The sequence below is a fragment of the Pestalotiopsis fici genome (assembly GCF_000516985.1).
Source record: "Pestalotiopsis fici W106-1 unplaced genomic scaffold PFICI_Scf_6, whole genome shotgun sequence".
NCBI classification, from domain to species: Eukaryota; Fungi; Ascomycota; class Sordariomycetes; order Amphisphaeriales; family Sporocadaceae; genus Pestalotiopsis; species Pestalotiopsis fici.
In genome coordinates this window covers 2,713,940-2,729,692 of record NW_006917096.1, presented here as the reverse complement: position 1 = coordinate 2,729,692, position 15,753 = coordinate 2,713,940, and the positions used below count along the sequence as shown (strand labels likewise).

At 50.9% G+C, this 15,753-nt stretch overlaps 6 protein-coding genes across 6 annotated transcripts; 4 read left to right on the top strand and 2 right to left on the bottom strand.

The window, feature by feature from the left end:
• Nucleotides 1-1,740: 1,740 nt before the first annotated feature.
• Nucleotides 1,741-2,901, bottom strand: PFICI_09291 (uncharacterized protein; the record flags this gene model as incomplete). Its single annotated transcript, XM_007837872.1, has 1 exon — nucleotides 1,741-2,901. The coding sequence occupies one exon, from the start codon at nucleotides 2,899-2,901 to the stop codon at nucleotides 1,741-1,743; it is 1,161 nt and encodes a 386-aa protein (XP_007836063.1).
• Nucleotides 2,902-6,610: 3,709 nt separating this feature from the next.
• PFICI_09290 (Fructose-2,6-bisphosphatase) lies at nucleotides 6,611-8,073 on the top strand (the record flags this gene model as incomplete). Its single annotated transcript, XM_007837871.1, has 3 exons — nucleotides 6,611-6,716; nucleotides 6,786-7,489; nucleotides 7,558-8,073. 3 exons carry the CDS (start codon nucleotides 6,611-6,613, stop codon nucleotides 8,071-8,073), a joined length of 1,326 nt encoding a protein of 441 aa, XP_007836062.1.
• Nucleotides 8,074-8,988: 915 nt separating this feature from the next.
• On the top strand, nucleotides 8,989-11,000 carry PFICI_09289 (ATP-dependent RNA helicase HAS1; the record flags this gene model as incomplete). Its single annotated transcript, XM_007837870.1, has 5 exons — nucleotides 8,989-9,789; nucleotides 9,842-9,920; nucleotides 9,977-10,235; nucleotides 10,292-10,486; nucleotides 10,544-11,000. 5 exons carry the CDS (start codon nucleotides 8,989-8,991, stop codon nucleotides 10,998-11,000), a joined length of 1,791 nt encoding a protein of 596 aa, XP_007836061.1.
• A 678-nt stretch (nucleotides 11,001-11,678) lies between these two features.
• Nucleotides 11,679-12,309, top strand: PFICI_09288 (uncharacterized protein; the record flags this gene model as incomplete). The annotated part of the gene is made up of 2 exons (XM_007837869.1): nucleotides 11,679-11,748; nucleotides 11,816-12,309. The coding sequence occupies 2 exons, from the start codon at nucleotides 11,679-11,681 to the stop codon at nucleotides 12,307-12,309; spliced, it is 564 nt and encodes a 187-aa protein (XP_007836060.1).
• Nucleotides 12,310-12,427: 118 nt separating this feature from the next.
• PFICI_09287 (uncharacterized protein) lies at nucleotides 12,428-13,453 on the bottom strand (the record flags this gene model as incomplete). The annotated part of the gene is made up of 3 exons (XM_007837868.1): nucleotides 12,428-12,816; nucleotides 12,899-13,080; nucleotides 13,158-13,453. The coding sequence occupies 3 exons, from the start codon at nucleotides 13,451-13,453 to the stop codon at nucleotides 12,428-12,430; spliced, it is 867 nt and encodes a 288-aa protein (XP_007836059.1).
• Nucleotides 13,454-14,341: 888 nt separating this feature from the next.
• PFICI_09286 (uncharacterized protein) lies at nucleotides 14,342-15,385 on the top strand (the record flags this gene model as incomplete). The annotated part of the gene is made up of 3 exons (XM_007837867.1): nucleotides 14,342-14,452; nucleotides 14,508-14,732; nucleotides 14,807-15,385. 3 exons carry the CDS (start codon nucleotides 14,342-14,344, stop codon nucleotides 15,383-15,385), a joined length of 915 nt encoding a protein of 304 aa, XP_007836058.1.
• Nucleotides 15,386-15,753: the final 368 nt, after the last annotated feature.

The following is a 15,753-nucleotide window of genomic DNA, read 5'->3' as shown; positions in this document are numbered from 1 at the left end:
GCATCAATGGGAAGGAAGTTTCATCTGATGAGTTCAAGGATCTCCAACACCCTTTCCGAGGACTAATCGTTCGACTGGCATAAGCGAGCTGAGACTAAAACCCGTGGCGAGGCGCCATCAATGCCGGCCGGCCGAGTATAGTGCAATTCTGGGATAAGATAAGGGCAGGGGTTCAGCGATGAAGTACATGTATTACGACACGATCATGCCCCTTTCTGTCATATTCACATTGTCAAAATCATGTGCTAAAGAGATGAGACTGCATTGTCGCAGTGCTCTTTAGATCAGATGAATTCACCGCGAAAAGCCTGCCAACCCTAATCGTATTTCTCCGATACAGAGAAAGCCCACCCAACAAATTGATGGTTTGGGATGGTCGCAGCAGAACCGATCGAAGCTATATAGCGGGCGGTATCATTAAGACCTGCCAACCGCCCGACCCGGCCACGAGATGATTTGACACAGTTGGCGATACAACCCGTGTCTTGACCTGTGCATGGGAGGGAGCACAGCCAAGCCCCCATCACCTTGTAGGAGAATCGTCATCACGATATATACCATTGATACCACTAGTATACATATGTTGTTGGAAGAGCTGCGTCTTTTGGCTCGTCTCTCTCGGCAGGTGGCCATGACAATCAGGCCAGACGTACTGTGGGCGCAAAAGATTTCCCAGCCGTTCCCATGCCAGCGACTGTCTGCCAGGTATCATAGCCTGGATTCGCCCAAATTGTCAAGATTTGGAGACCCTATCATGTTCCAGCTTGGGGTTTCGACTGGCCAGCCCTCTCTTCATGTTCTTCTCTAATGGTGAGGGCTAAAACAGCCTCATGGCAACGACGAGAGTCTCCACGGCGCCTGCAAAGGAAATCGTTGTTTACAATTGCGATAATCGCTCCTTTGCCTCGTCTCTCATTGTACTATCTCCGCATACGGTTCAAAAGAATGGCTTTGGACAAGCATTGCCACGTTACGTGATATATCTCCTTCGCTGACAGAGAACCATCAAGATCGGGCGTACTTCGATTTGACAGAATGCTACGCTCGGTACAATTCCTCGCCGAATTCCTATTTTACCAAGTATCGCCACGTCGTCATGGTTATTAGTAACCAAAATGAGACAGCAGACGAGACAAAAGATTGGACTGCAACTGGGGTTTTATTGACACCACTATCGCTCTATCTCACGTGCCCGCCCCCATGCTGAGTGTCAGGAGTCCCTTGTGGCTCACGGCAGAGCTTGCCAAGACCAAACCATGGCCAGCCCCAGTGCGAATACTTATATGGATGAAAGTTTTGGCAGCTTGGTCCATGTAAATATGACTACTGGCCTTGTACAGCTTTGGAATTTCAAATCGCTGGAGGACATTTTTTTTTTACCCAGCTATTTAAATATGACGGCTTGCTACTGCCGGTTTGAAACGTATTTTGCACCACGTAGTGTTGACGTCCATGATCAGCTTCTTGGCATCGTTTGTCTACTTTGCCTGCTCAAAGTGCTACTATGCACCGGCATCTTGTTGCAATTTAGGCAACTTTTATGAGCAAGGGTCAAGAAGTGACTGCGCCCAGAACGGGCAGAATTTACTACTCAATATGGAAACAAGACCCAAAATTGTGTCTCACAAGATGTTGACATTTTCCAGGCATTGCGCAAGATGTGAAAACCACGCCAATGCTCCCGGAGACGAGATGACTCTAGGTACGGGTCATACTTTGTACACGCCTACCGATACAACCTCAATCTCTCAGAACCGTGAATTCAACGGCCAGGAATCCTCCATATGCTATCAACAACAGAGCTCCGAGCAACTGCCTCACCCCGACAACCTTGCACACGTCTTTGCTTCCGATGAAAACGACAGCCGTCAACGCAATGGACGCGGCCCACATCCACCAGGCCTCAATGCGCGACACGTCTACAAAGCTGTGCCCGCCATCCTCGGGATGGTCGTGCCACTGGTGTGCCGCAACGCTCCAGGCTGCCATGCCAAGGCAGAGCGTCAGCAGAAAGATGTTGCTGCCTACCGCGTCGGCGACGAGGAGACCGCTGTGGCCCTGGATACCGCTCGCCACGGCCACAAACTTTTCCGGCAGCGTGGTTGCAAGCGCAAGAATTGTTGCGCCAAACGCAGAGTCCGACATGTCAAAGGACGCGGCGAGGAGCGTCGAGGTGCGCGAGAGAATAAAACCGCTCAGTGCCAGAGCCAAGAAGCTGCCGAGGAGCTGCAAGATGGGCATGATGTTGTGACCAAGCCTGTGAATTTTGGAACTCGCCGGCTTCGAGAGGAGAGCAGTCGACTCATCGGCATCCTCTCCACCGCCTTCGGAGCGGCACTCGGATGACGAGCTCGAGGAGGCATCATCTAGGTGATCATGTGCAGCTCCAGACTCGATGTCCTCTGCATCGTCGTCCTTCTTGGTATAAGACATGGCCTGCCAGATGGACCACAGAACAACAAGAACATAAATAACAAAGATTACCAGTAGAATCACCGCCACGACTCGGTACCACAGGATATCAGCCAACGCAAACAGCGACACGAAGGTGGTGAGGGCCAGCAATCCCAAGCAAGCCACCTTGGAGTCGCGTTCGAACCCATCCCAGTTTCTCGTGGAGAAGATGAGGCCCAGGGCAAAGGCGCCAAAGATGTTGGCGATGGTGCTGCCAATAATGTTGCCCACTGCGAGGGCAGGGCGCTTCTGCGCTAGACTGAGCGCCACGACGGCCAGTTCCTCCCACTCGGCGCCCGCGACGAGAATGCCGACGAGCATGTCTGGGAGGCGCAGGCGCTTCGCCAGGGTGGTGGCGCTGGAGACAAAGAGTCGAGCACCGCGTTCGAGTAACGACAGGCCAGCCAGGAAGGCGGCTGCGTTGAACAAAACGTCTCCGATATCCATGGTCTAGCGATGGGACGCGTTGGGTCAGAACAATCCGGACGCGAAGAATTTATGTTGTCTCTGCTTTTATTTCCCACCGGAATGTCTCTGATTCGTAATCACGAATTTCAAATGGCGCAAAAAGCTAATAGAGGAAAAAGAAGAGGGGAAAAAAGATAATCATCCTCGCCAAGCAGGTCACCGCAAAGGAATTTTTATAGCTCGTAGTATTGGCTTCGACTGGCGACACGTCGGCAACGTTGGCCCAGGACATCCCGGAATGGTTCCACCATGCAATGAGGCTAAACGATAGCACCAGTTACGCGCAGAACCATCAGTTGGCTCATCAAGGTTGTATATTTCAGCCAGCTTGCGAAGAGACATGCCTCAACATCATCCAGTACGTTCCAGTCAGCAGGATGATTGGGGTTGAGAAGATGTACGAAGCCCCTGTACACGGTTACAAGGCTCCTTGCAATTTTTGAAGTCATCGCCGTACGTGGGGCTCGGCTTTCACAGGCCGCCCATGTTCCGGAAGCTGATTGCCACGTTGTCAAAGTGCGGAACGCCATGGATTGGATTTCGGCTCCGTAGCCTTGTGTCGAATCGGTAGAGACGTCCTGGCATGCCGTGGTTTGTCCCTCAGCAGCGGGACGGCACCAAAGATGCTGTCGCGGATCAAGGTGCTTTGAGAGCTCGTTAAGAAGTCACCGTCGATCAGTAGTTCCACACTTGCGCTGCTGGCGCGGAGGCGAACAATGTTCCTGATCCAAGCCACGCAAGCATGAGAGAGTGGACGAAGACGTTCGTTCATATTGTTTGTTTGTTTGTATGCAAGCAATGCACAATGTACGTGGTACAAGGATTACTCCGATCGGGATATAAGAGACCCTTATCAACTTATGCCGAGTATAGTACGCAAGGTAGTCTTAATGCCAGCATGCAAGTCACCGCACACACATACATAGTATTCAACAGGACTGGTGTGTTCAAATGCAAACTAGTACGAATTTGAACAAATGGACGATCATCCTTCGGTACATTGCATCAATTCAACATCATATTGCTTACCTGCGCAGCTGCCACTGATAGTGAACCATATTGAAGACCAATTCCGATTGTGGAAGCTTTCGTTGCGCTGCAGAAATGCAGCATGGCATAAGCTCATCCGAGACCATTATGACGTAACATGAGACGCGATACACATATATTCGTTATCGCCTTGGCGCCTGGAACAGACAGTGAGTGGGAAATGAGTAGTAGCACACCTACAGTATCGGGCAGAAGGAAAGACGGACGGGTTGGCGACACGGTCGTTATCTTTCCCACCGGATCCTCTTGTTGCGAAATGTAAATGACAACTGTCGTCCCTTCAACTTCTACCATCTTTTCCACCGGAAGCCATCATCGCCCAACTGGACAGACGGCAAAGAAGCAGTGCGATTAATCAATTGCTGTGAGTGGGTCTCAACTCAAAGAGAAAGTCCAGATAGCCGCGAGGACAACGTTACCCGCCTCAAATCACGCTTTTTATTTCCACGATTCGATTTCAGATGAAGGGAATCGCGGCAGGTGGCCCCTCGCACAGGGGCCACGCTTCAAACTTTAGCAAGGTACCTACGCAGATCCTATTCTCCTCCGCCCATCCAATACGCATTTCTCATGAAACTATCGTCGAATTTCCTTTCTCCTGGAATCTTCCCGTGTGAATGCCGAAAGGCGACCAGAGGCCTGGAAGGGTCTAAACATGATCACACCGCTAGAAAGCCCCTTGGAAGTCCTATACGCAGGGGGTGGAGTCAGGCCCTGCAGCGGCGTTCGAGAGCTGACCGAGGCCTCCCTGATGTGTGTGAGAGAGAGAGAGAGCAAAACTATCGTGAGGTTTCTTGCACTTGGTTCGGCCTGTCCATCGTGGGTGGGCAGCGAAGCTAGCGGTTCGCGTCTCGGGGGGTTGTTTGCCGGCCTGTCTTGCTGGCTGGGATAGCTTCCAATTCAAAACTGAAAGACAGGCTGAGAGGAGATCATCAACTGCCACATATCCCAGCTACTGCAAAGACAAGCGTCATCAGAAGCAGACTGCGGGGCATAAATGAGTGCAGAATTTTTTTGGTTTTTAATTTTTTTTTCTCTTTCCTCAGAACCACGATCCAGTATGGATTGTATGGCGATGATGTATTTGCACGAAAGTTTTACGTGCCGCGAGTCACAGCGCGTGGGTCTCTCCCAGGGTCTTCCAAGGCCTGTCTGTGATGAAGTTCCAGAAGACTCAAAAGCTAGGTCCAAGGGGCTTATCTCATCTCTTCCGACCCTGTTTCGCAATGAGAAGAAAGGGGTTGAGTAGGCGAAAAACACAAGAGCAAGGAAGAAAGAAGAAAAAGTTGAACCAAAAAGATAAAGTTGGTTATGATGGTGGTACAAGAGTCAGTTTTGAATCCAGGGTCTCCAGTCCATTCCAGCCCGAGAAATTCTCGAAATTGGGGTTTCTCTCCAGGTTGTGATGCAATTTGGCGGCTACTCCCTTGGTTACTACTACATTACCCTCCACACTGACGAACTGGCGATGCACCCTACTACTTACTTAGTGCCTCCAATTAAGGGTAGGTACTTAGCCGACGTTTGCGCTGACACTGGCGCTGAAAGCGTATTTTGGCTCCATTCATTTACGTTGCGAGTCAGCAGTCTGCCCTCAATGTTTTGCTTGCCCTCCTCTTTATTATTCTTCTTCTTCTGGAGTAGCCAAGTCGTATGGGTGTGAATGTTATACTTACCTAAATGTCAACGCACGTGCAAACTGACAGAGACACCATATATCCAAAAACCCCCCTGGTCTGCTGAGTTTTGAGATAAAATAGTACCTATTGTTTCCCTAGTATGGTCAGCATCCAAGTCGGGACCCCTGGAGGACCTGGGACCTGATAACCTGGGTGAGATTTCCCAGCAAGCTCACAGTCCAGGTCCTGAGCGGGAGCTGAGCAAAAAGGAAGGGACAGGAGACCCAGCAGCCCTCTTAGTGGGGCAGAAGGTCGTCAAGCTCGTGGAAGAAGTCGCTAATCCTGGTCCGTTGCGGGGTGCGCCGCTCTCTGCCGCCGCTGGGCCGGGTAGCGAGGCCTAGAAATCCCGAGTGACGTTCGTTCCATTCTCGTGCCTGTGTGCACATGAGAACTTTCCAGTGGACATTATTGATTCTCTCTCGGACTCGTCTGCGAGTAGTAGATCCAGCACAGACACAGCACAAACCAAACTATTGTCTGATCTGATCTGCTCTTTACTATCCCCTCTACTTTTTCCCTTTGCAAGCCTCACTACCTTTCTGGGTTGTTTTGCACAACACACATCTGCAGGGCTCCTCTAGCCAACACACACACACACACAAGCATCGTGTGGTCTGTTTTACTTTCTCTGCACGCCTCATTGCCGCGGCTCTGCTCAGCATACTCCTCTCGGGCGATCCAATACACCTAAACATCATCTGATCCTCCTCTTTTCTTTCCTGCACGCCTTCTTACTTTGGCTGCTTTGCTTATAACTCTCTCCACCCCTTCTCCCAATCTTTGGACCAGTCCCTGTCCTTGTCTCTATCTCTACAGATTCTTCAAGACCCTGACACCCCTGGTGCCGAGCTATATTTTCTCAAGCTTTTTGTTCCCGCACCCTCCACCGCCTCTTCTGCTGCATAGCCATCCTCACTCTATCAACGGTTCCCCACGGTTCGGCACGAAGAGCACAAATCATGGCACCACGCGCTAATGGCCGGGGCGTTCAGGCCGAGGACACCAAGATTTGTGTTGTAATGGTTGGTTTGCCAGCACGTGGAAAGAGTTTCATTGCCCAAAAAGGTATGCACCCCTCCCTTAATGCTCAGATTCTCGAGGCGATCAGAAAACTTACCTGCTTTTACTACCCAGCTCAACGATACCTGCAATGGCTCTCCATTGACGCCAAGACCTTCAACGTGGGCAACTACCGACGTCATGACGCTCCTCAACCCTCGGCCGACTTCTTTGACACGGGCAACGCCGAGGGCGAGCGCCGAAGAAGGGCGGCCGCCGAAGCTGCCATAGCCGATATGCTGGAGTGGTTCAAGCAGGGCGGTACTATTGGAATCCTGGATGCAACAAACTCTACCAAGGAGCGGCGGAAGTGGGTGTCTGACGTCTGCGCACGTGAGGGCGTTGAAGTACTCTTTGTCGAGTCCAAGTGCGACGATGAGGACCTGATTATGGCCAACATTCGCGACGTGAAAGCCACGAGCCCCGACTACAAAGGACAAGACCCCGAGCAGGCTGCACTCGACTTCAGGAATCGAATCAAGAATTACGAAAAGGTCTACAAGACCATTGACGGCGATGGCGACGAGAGCGAGTACACGTACCTCAAGATATTGAACGTTGGCAGCCAGGTCATTATAAATCGCATCAAGGACTACCTGCAAAGTCGCGTTGTATACTACTTGATGAATCTGCATATTCGACCGCGGTCCATTTGGCTGTCGAGACATGGCGAGTCAATGTACAACTTGGACGGTCGCATTGGTGGAGATGCCGACCTCTCCCCTCGAGGACAACAGTATGCCCAAAAGTTGCCAGAGCTCGTGCGACAATCAGTTGGTGTAAGTCTGCTATAATCATAAATGTGCCATGGCTGCGAAACTTGAGTTTGCTAACTAGGTATGAACAGAGCGATCGACCATTGACGGTCTGGACCTCGACGCTCAAGCGTACGATCCAGACTGCCCGTTTTCTGCCAGAAAATTACAATCAATTACAATGGAAGGCTCTGGATGAGCTTGATGCTGGCCTTTGCGATGGCATGACCTATCAAGAAATCAAGAACCAGTACCCCGAGGACTTTATCGCGCGAGACGAGGACAAGTACAACTACCGATACAGGGGCGGTGAGTCGTACCGCGATGTGGTTATCCGATTAGAGCCCATCATCATGGAGTTGGAACGATCAGAGGACATCTTGATTGTCACCCACCAAGCCATCCTGCGATGCATATATGCATACTTTATGAAGAAGGACCAGGCTCAATCGCCCTGGATGAACGTGCCTCTGCACTGCCTCATCAAGCTGACCCCCAAGGCTTATGGCACAGAAGAGGAACGATGGCAGGCCGACATTCCAGCTGTCAGCACGTGGAGAGCAAAGGGTAGCACAGCAAAGCATGAGGACCCAGTGCCTAGCGCATAATGATAGGGATTCTCTAAATCTTCAGTTGCGGGCTTCCACATATATTGGCATGTGATATCATGCAATCAGCACCAGTCCCACATTAGGGTCAAGCTTGATGAGTGGTATCTACCTACTTTGCGATTGGGGTTCGCCATAGCCTTGGGGAGACATATTGGTACATGGAAAAGAACACTCGATTCATAACTTTAGACGGCAAGGGCATGGTATGGATGCATCTGAATGGGGTCTCGAGGGCGAATTTCTTTGCATGATTTTAGAGCTTGGACGGTACTGGGCAACAGCAATTATTCTGATGACTCAGGAAACACGGATAACAAAACATGGGATGAGGACGAGGTGTATCGGCATCTCTTTTTTGAAGCTAGGTCGTTGATTAAACGAAGCGGACATGTCACTGTGAACTTGTCTTTATGCATCTTTATCCATGCTCCCCGTTCCAATGTACTTTTTTGTCTTGCCTGATGTTGATCATGATGAGTGACGATTCTCTGTTGCAATTTAAGCCGCCAAAAGCAACTAGTGGCTGCGTTATGACTGATGTTTTCTCTAAGATTTGTGACTGTATATTCAAAATATGGTCAAGAGGCGATAAATGAAGATCTTTCCAGCGCTGCGAATTAAGTATCAAAAGTGACAAGAAGACTGAAATGATCAATCATGGGGCGGCTCTAAATGTCTGTCAATACGCCAAGACGGTACGAAGGTACTTGGGCAGGCCCGTATAATATTTGGAGTGGGGCAGGCCCAGGCTAGTCTTATCGATTGGCGACAACAGCAGTTGGCAGAAAAAAAAAGTTCGGAGCAGGTATCCCACCCACCACTAAAGGCGCCCGCCAATTTACTTGCAGTCTCATACCACCTCGACAATTCGCTCGCAAACATCCGCAACGAAAGACGAGGCTGATTTCGAATATGGGTTCGCAAAAGCGAAAGTTCTCGGATGCCAATGGCTCCAAGCCTGCCAAGTCCACCAAGGCTGCTCCCGCTGTGCCTGCGCAGAAGAAATCCAAGAAGGTGAAGCGCGTTGAGCCGGAAGAGCCCGTGGAGGAGGAGTCGAGCGAGGACGAGGTCGAGGATGAAGCCGAGGAGGACGCCTCTGACGACGATGACATTGAAGACGTAGACGAGGATGAGGATGCCGCCGCCGAAAGCGAAGAAGACGACGAGGACGACAACGAGACCGACGAGGTTGCCAAAGTCACAGCCAACGGCGACGACCCGCTCCAAGATGGCAGCCTCACCCTGCCTCCCGGCGCCGAGTCGAATGCGAACACGTTTGACGAGCTGAAGCTCTCGGAGCGCACCATGAAGGCAATCAAGGAAATGGGATTCACCAAGATGACCGAGATCCAGCGCCGTGGTATCCCCCCTCTGCTCGCTGGCAAGGACGTGCTGGGAGCCGCCAAGACCGGCAGTGGAAAGACCCTGGCTTTCTTGATCCCGGCTGTGGAAATGCTCAACTCGTTGCGCTTCAAGCCGCGCAACGGAACCGGTGTCATCATTGTGTCCCCCACCCGCGAGCTGGCACTACAGATCTTTGGTGTCGCAAGAGAATTGATGGCGCACCACTCTCAGACCTACGGAATCGTCATTGGTGGTGCCAATCGGAGGGCCGAGGCTGACAAGCTCGCCAAGGGTGTCAACCTCCTGGTTGCGACGCCAGGACGTCTGCTTGATCACCTGCAAAACACGCCCTTTGTCTTCAAGAACTTGGTACGGGACACTCGGTCACAACACTGTGCAACTCATGCTAACTGTGCGTCAGAAATCCTTGGTCATTGACGAGGCCGACAGAATTCTTGAGATTGGTTTCGAAGACGAAATGAAGCAAATTATCAAGATTTGTAAGCGTCTTGCTTCTTGTGACATGGAGATTCACCCGCTAATGCGACAATTGCAGTGCCTTCGGAGGACCGACAAAGTATGCTTTTCAGTGCGACACAAACAACCAAGGTCGAGGATCTCGCCAGAATTTCGCTCCGCCCCGGACCTCTGTATATCAATGTGGACGAGGAGAAGCAGTTCAGTACAGCCGAGGGTCTGGAGCAAGGATATGTGCTCTGCGAGCCCGACAAGCGATTCTTGCTCCTGTTCAGTTTCCTAAAGAGGAACCAAAAGAAGAAGATCATTGTCTTCTTTAGCAGTTGTGCATGTGTCAAGTGAGTTTTTTCCAGGTTGTAAACTCAAATAACATTAACTAACATTATCGTTTTAGGTATCACTCTGAGCTCCTCAATTACATTGATCTTCCGGTGCTCGACCTTCACGGAAAGCAAAAACAACAAAAGAGAACCAACACCTTTTTTGAATTCTCGAATGCCAAGCAGGGTACACTGCTTTGCACAGATGTTGCTGCTCGTGGTCTCGATATTCCTGCTGTTGACTGGATTGTCCAGTTTGACCCTCCGGAGTAAGTTTGTCCCAGGAGGACTGCTAGGACGCAATTGCTAACTATAGAACCCTCTAGTGATCCCCGTGACTACATTCACCGCGTGGGCCGAACAGCTCGTGCCAACACCAAGGGCCGAAGTCTGATGTTCTTGCAGCCCTCGGAAGCTGCTTTCCTGGGTCACCTCAAGCAGGCCCGCGTTCCCGTCTCCGAGTTCGAGTTCCCGGCCAACAAGATCATCAACATCCAGAGCCAACTCGAGAAGCTGGTGTCGCAGAACTACTACCTCCACCAGTCTGCCAAGGACGGTTTCAAGAGTTATATCCACGCATACGCCAGCCACAGCTTGAGATCCGTGTTTGATGTTTCCAAGCTCGACTTGAAGAAGGTTGCAAAGTCTTTCGGATTCAACGCTCCCCCGCGAGTCGACATTTCATTGAATGCAAGCATGAAGAATGACAAGGTGCAAGGAAGAAGAGCCTACGGATCTCAGCCCCGACAGGGCTCGAAGCAGCAGTTCAACAAGAGAAGGTAAAATGTAGGCGCATTAGTGATAGTGCCTGACTGTAATGCTGGCGGCTGGGGGAGCGTCATCAGGTGTGGTTATACCCCGTCGGTCAAGAAGAGATGCAAGTAAGAAGCACGGTGTTGAGACGCAAAAAAAGACTTGGGACTGTGCAATGATTTCCGGAGTTCTGGCATGGCTCGAGAATACCATTTGGGTATTGAGCAAATTCATAGGCAAATAAAGCGTTTGAGCATATTCAAATAATACAATGCGTACTACTAATCATTTCCGTGGGTTGCACCGTACCGGAGTGGGTTCCGTTTGAATCGGAGATCTTGAGATGTCCGGAAAGCTGACGACGGCGTGGCAATACTCGACCCACTTATTTTGGAGATGTGCTATCACCTCTTCCAGGATATCTCATAGCAAATGTCCGCTGAAATGTCCGAATGGGGTGAGATTTCTGTCACGCCCAAATTGTTTCATTAGTTGTCCGCTCAATTGTCCGAATAAGGCCACCCAAAAGTATAAAAGCATTCATGGCAAGATATTCACGCCATGAATTTTGCGGCATCATCAAATACTACTACAAATCAATCAAGCCTATAATATTCGAAAGGCAGTTCTCTAGAAAGATTTTCTCATTATAGTCACAAACGAAATTGGACTAGCTATCAATAAGCTGCAAAGATACAACCTTGCATCATGACAACACTAACCAGCCCGCTTCCACTGGCCGCAACGGCCAGCATCATTGCCTCTGCATGGGCATCTGGTAAGTCGACTAGTCCACCATATCTCCATGATGTAGACCCCGACTGACAAAATCCCAACTTTCATAGGCGCCGGCGCCGCCATTTCCTTCTTCACCATCACACCCATTCTCCAGTCCTCTGCGCCGCGCGAGGTTCTTCTCCAGCAATGGCACCTGGCCTACAACCTGGGCAAGTCATACATGCCACCGGCGGCAGGGGCCATTGCGGCATCGTACCTGGGCGTGGCGTGGACCGTGGCAAAGCACCCGGCTCAGTACGGGGGCGGAAGCGGCGAGTGGCGCGGATTCGCGGCCGCGGCGGCGCTCATGGTGGGCATTGTTCCGTTTACGCTCTTGTTCATTATGCGGACGATTCGCGAGCTCGAGGGCTTGATGATTGCCGGGGATGCCAAAGATACCGACAGTAATACTCGGGAGAGCGACAGGGACGAGGTCCAGGCCATGGAAGAGGCGCGGAGGCTTTTGACTCGTTGGAGTAGGTTGAATTTTGCGCGGGCTATGCTCCCGCTGATTGGGACTGGATTTGCAGTCTGGAACTTGTCAAAAGTCTTGTCTGCATGATCAATACCTATAGTAGAGAGGTCTAAGTACAATGCTATATAGCCAATCTATTTTATACTACTGAAGTGTAGTATAAACCCAACAGGTGTACAGTAATGTAAAACTATTCCCATTTTCCTCAACCGATACTTTCCGAAACATCCTTCAAATCACTATACAGACCAGAAAACTCCGCCCCCTTCTTCTGAAACGTCTCGGCCGCATCCGCGCCCAGTGGCAGCCTAAGTTTGACGCTATCTTGTCTACCCTCCAGAAGCCCGGTGCCGTCGACCGCCTCGACGATTCGGAGCGCCGTCTTTTCGGCGCTGGCTCCCATCCCGGCGGCGTAGGCGCCCAGGATCCCTTGCATAGTCTGGTCGACAAGCGAGTCCCGGTACGGCTCGCTCAGCGGGACAATGGTGCCGGAGCCCTTGGGGTCGGCTAGGCGGGTAGCCACCATGCCCGGCTCGACGAGCAGGACGCGGATGCCAAAGGGTGCCACCTCCATCTGAAGACCCTCGGTAAGGCCTGTTATAGTAAGGAGTGTTAGCCAAGGTGTAATTGTTTGTTATATGAAAAGAGTAGAAAATAGAAAAGGGGAGAATCATACCCTCTAGAGCAAATTTGCTGGCGCCATAGACTCCAAGACCGGGCATGGAGGTGATGCCGTTTGTACTGGAGATGTTGACAATGGTGCCAGATCTGCGATCGCGCATCGAAGGGAGCACGGCTTGAATGGTGCGCAAGGGGCCGAGCAAGTTGACGTTGAACTGAGCCGTGACTTGACTAATGCTATACCATAAAGACAAGAGTTTAGTGGTTTGATTTTCACATAAGAACTGATCTGGTTTCCAAGAAGACTTGCTCACCTGATATCCTCGATAGCCCCCATGACTCCATATCCGGCATTGTTGACGAGAACATCGATGCGGCCGAACTTGGCGATGCATTCCTGTATTTTAGCCTCGACTACATCGTCAGCTCCCACATCCAGGGTCAGCCAAGTGACGCCGCGCTGTTCCAGCTCAGCTGCCACGGTGGCAATCTTGGAGGTATCACGACAGCCGGCAATCACCGTGTGGCCGGCGGCCAGAGCGGCCTTGGCCAGGTCTAGCCCTATGCCGCTCGTCGCGCCCGTGATGAGCCAGACGGAGGAGGTAGACATTTTGAAGTTTTGGTCTAGGGGATTTGATATTGCTGAAGTAGTGTATCTGACGCCCGTGTAATGGGTGTAATGCTTTTGATGATCTTATGTTCACGACACGATTTCTTTCTTTGCTTTGAAGACGAGGTCATTTATATACATATATAGAGTTCTGATGTACCTACCTATGTAGCTATTTAAAAAGCAACAGTTCATGCTTTTACCTTGTGGAGAGATTGGTCATCAACAGATGAGTATCACATTGCCACGTACGTGCTGTAGTAACGGGATGACCTCTTTTCCATCAACGGGATTCAAGTTGAGGCGGAACCAGAGACATGGTAAGCTACCGGAGAGTTTTCTTTCCGTCTACGGACCATTGGGTTGACTTGGCAGACAGAGTTTCCTGTGCCACAAGTCGGATTCGGACGTTGTGGTTGCCAACTAACTCCGATGGCGTGTGGATTTAGTGTTGGTTCTAGTCAAAGTGATGTTGCTAGGCTTCTTCAAGTCTTATTGGCTGGAACAAGGCAACTGCTTTAGCGAAGACGATTGTTATGATGATCAAATGAATTGCCTTTATACTATAGCACGATGTCTGTCAGCTCATGATTCCATCTTCAAGATTGTGACAGAAATGGCAAATGTATAGGAGCCTGGTAATTACAGGCATTGCTAAAAGCGGGCCCCGGTATACTACCCAAGGTTAGGAGTCCCGCAGGTTGGAACCTAGAATAAACCCCGCATGTTCTTTCTGACCCCTAACCCATTTCCCCATGTTCATTCATAAGCGGAAACTGATGTTCTTGACAGCCACTCAGAACAAATACATGACACGCTAGGATCGTTCCATTGAGTATACTCGAAACCTTTGTTGATAAACGCCTTTGTGAGAGAAAAGACGCTGCCATGACTGTCGATCCTGCTAGTCCCAAGAGGGGCTTCCGATTTCAGAGCCTCAAGGGCTACTTCATCGCCCAAGAGTCCATGGAAGGGGACGTGGAGAATACCGCTCAAAAGGTCTCTCACCTCGACCCTCCTATTTCTCATTCCTTGGGCTTATTCTCTCAATCAGATTACTCAGAAGGACCTTGGGTTGCTACCCCGGACCTATTTGGAGGAGGTCACTTCATCTGAGCATGACGGCTCCAAAGCCTCATGGCCAGCCTTTGCCGAACATGTCAAGGAACTGAACAAGAACGCCCCGGATGGCGTCTCATACAAGGTCGTATTCGTCACACGCCATGGTCAGGGACATCATAATGTGCAGGAAGCCAAAGTCGGGACAAAAGAATGGGAGGTAAGTTTGAACATCTCACAATTCCCGGAAACAGTCGGTGAGTAAAGGCTGACATGGCGGTTCATAAATTCTAGGGTCACTGGGCCCTCCTAGACGGCGACGGAACCGTAACCTGGGCCGACGCCGACCTGACCGAAAAGGGCCAGCAGCAGGCCGTCGAGACGGGACGCATCTGGGCCGAGCTCATACAAGAGCGCGAGATGCCGTTTCCGGTGCTGTACTGCAGCCCCCTGCAGCGCTGCCTCAAGACGTCGCGCATCATTTACCAAGACCTGTCCGCCAAGCGCGGCCGCCTTTACCGCCCCATTGTCAAGGAGCTCTTGCGCGAGCAAATGGGCCGCCACACGTGCGACCGCCGGAGTCCCCGGTCTTGGATCCAGGCCAACTTTCCCGAGTGCGTCTTTGAGGACGGGTTCACCGAGGCCGACGAGCTGTTTCGCTCCGATGTGCGCGAGACGGATGACGAGGGCATCGCCCGGGAGCATGTCGTGCTCGAGGACATCTTTGCTCATGAGCCGGCCGATTTTATCGCCCTGACTATGCATTCGGCGGCGTCTCGGTTTCTGATGGAAGCCATTGGTCACGAGGTTGTCCGGCTGGCGCCTGCGGCGTCTATTGTATTCTTGATCAAGGGCGAAAATGTAACGGAATAATGAGCGTGGGAACTTGTGCCCCGATTCCGTCCGAGAAGGGATGCTAGCAAATCAGGATAAAAATAGATTTCTTCTTAGAGTGAAAGCGTGATGGCGGTCCAGACTTGGCCGTAATATCGACGAACATTTGAATTGAATCTAAACGCTAAGCCGTGTGAAAGAAGCTCATGGCAGCGTCACTATACTAATCCGTTCCTTCACAATATAGAAGGAAATTTTGGACTGAGAAATTAATTACATTAATTGAATGAATCATTCGCCCTCTGAAAGCTTTTTATAAAGACTGTCCATGCGTTCTGATGCTCCTCTAATACCCTTAATATAGTCCATCTCTTTCAACAATGCAGGTTTATCAACATCCGTTAAAC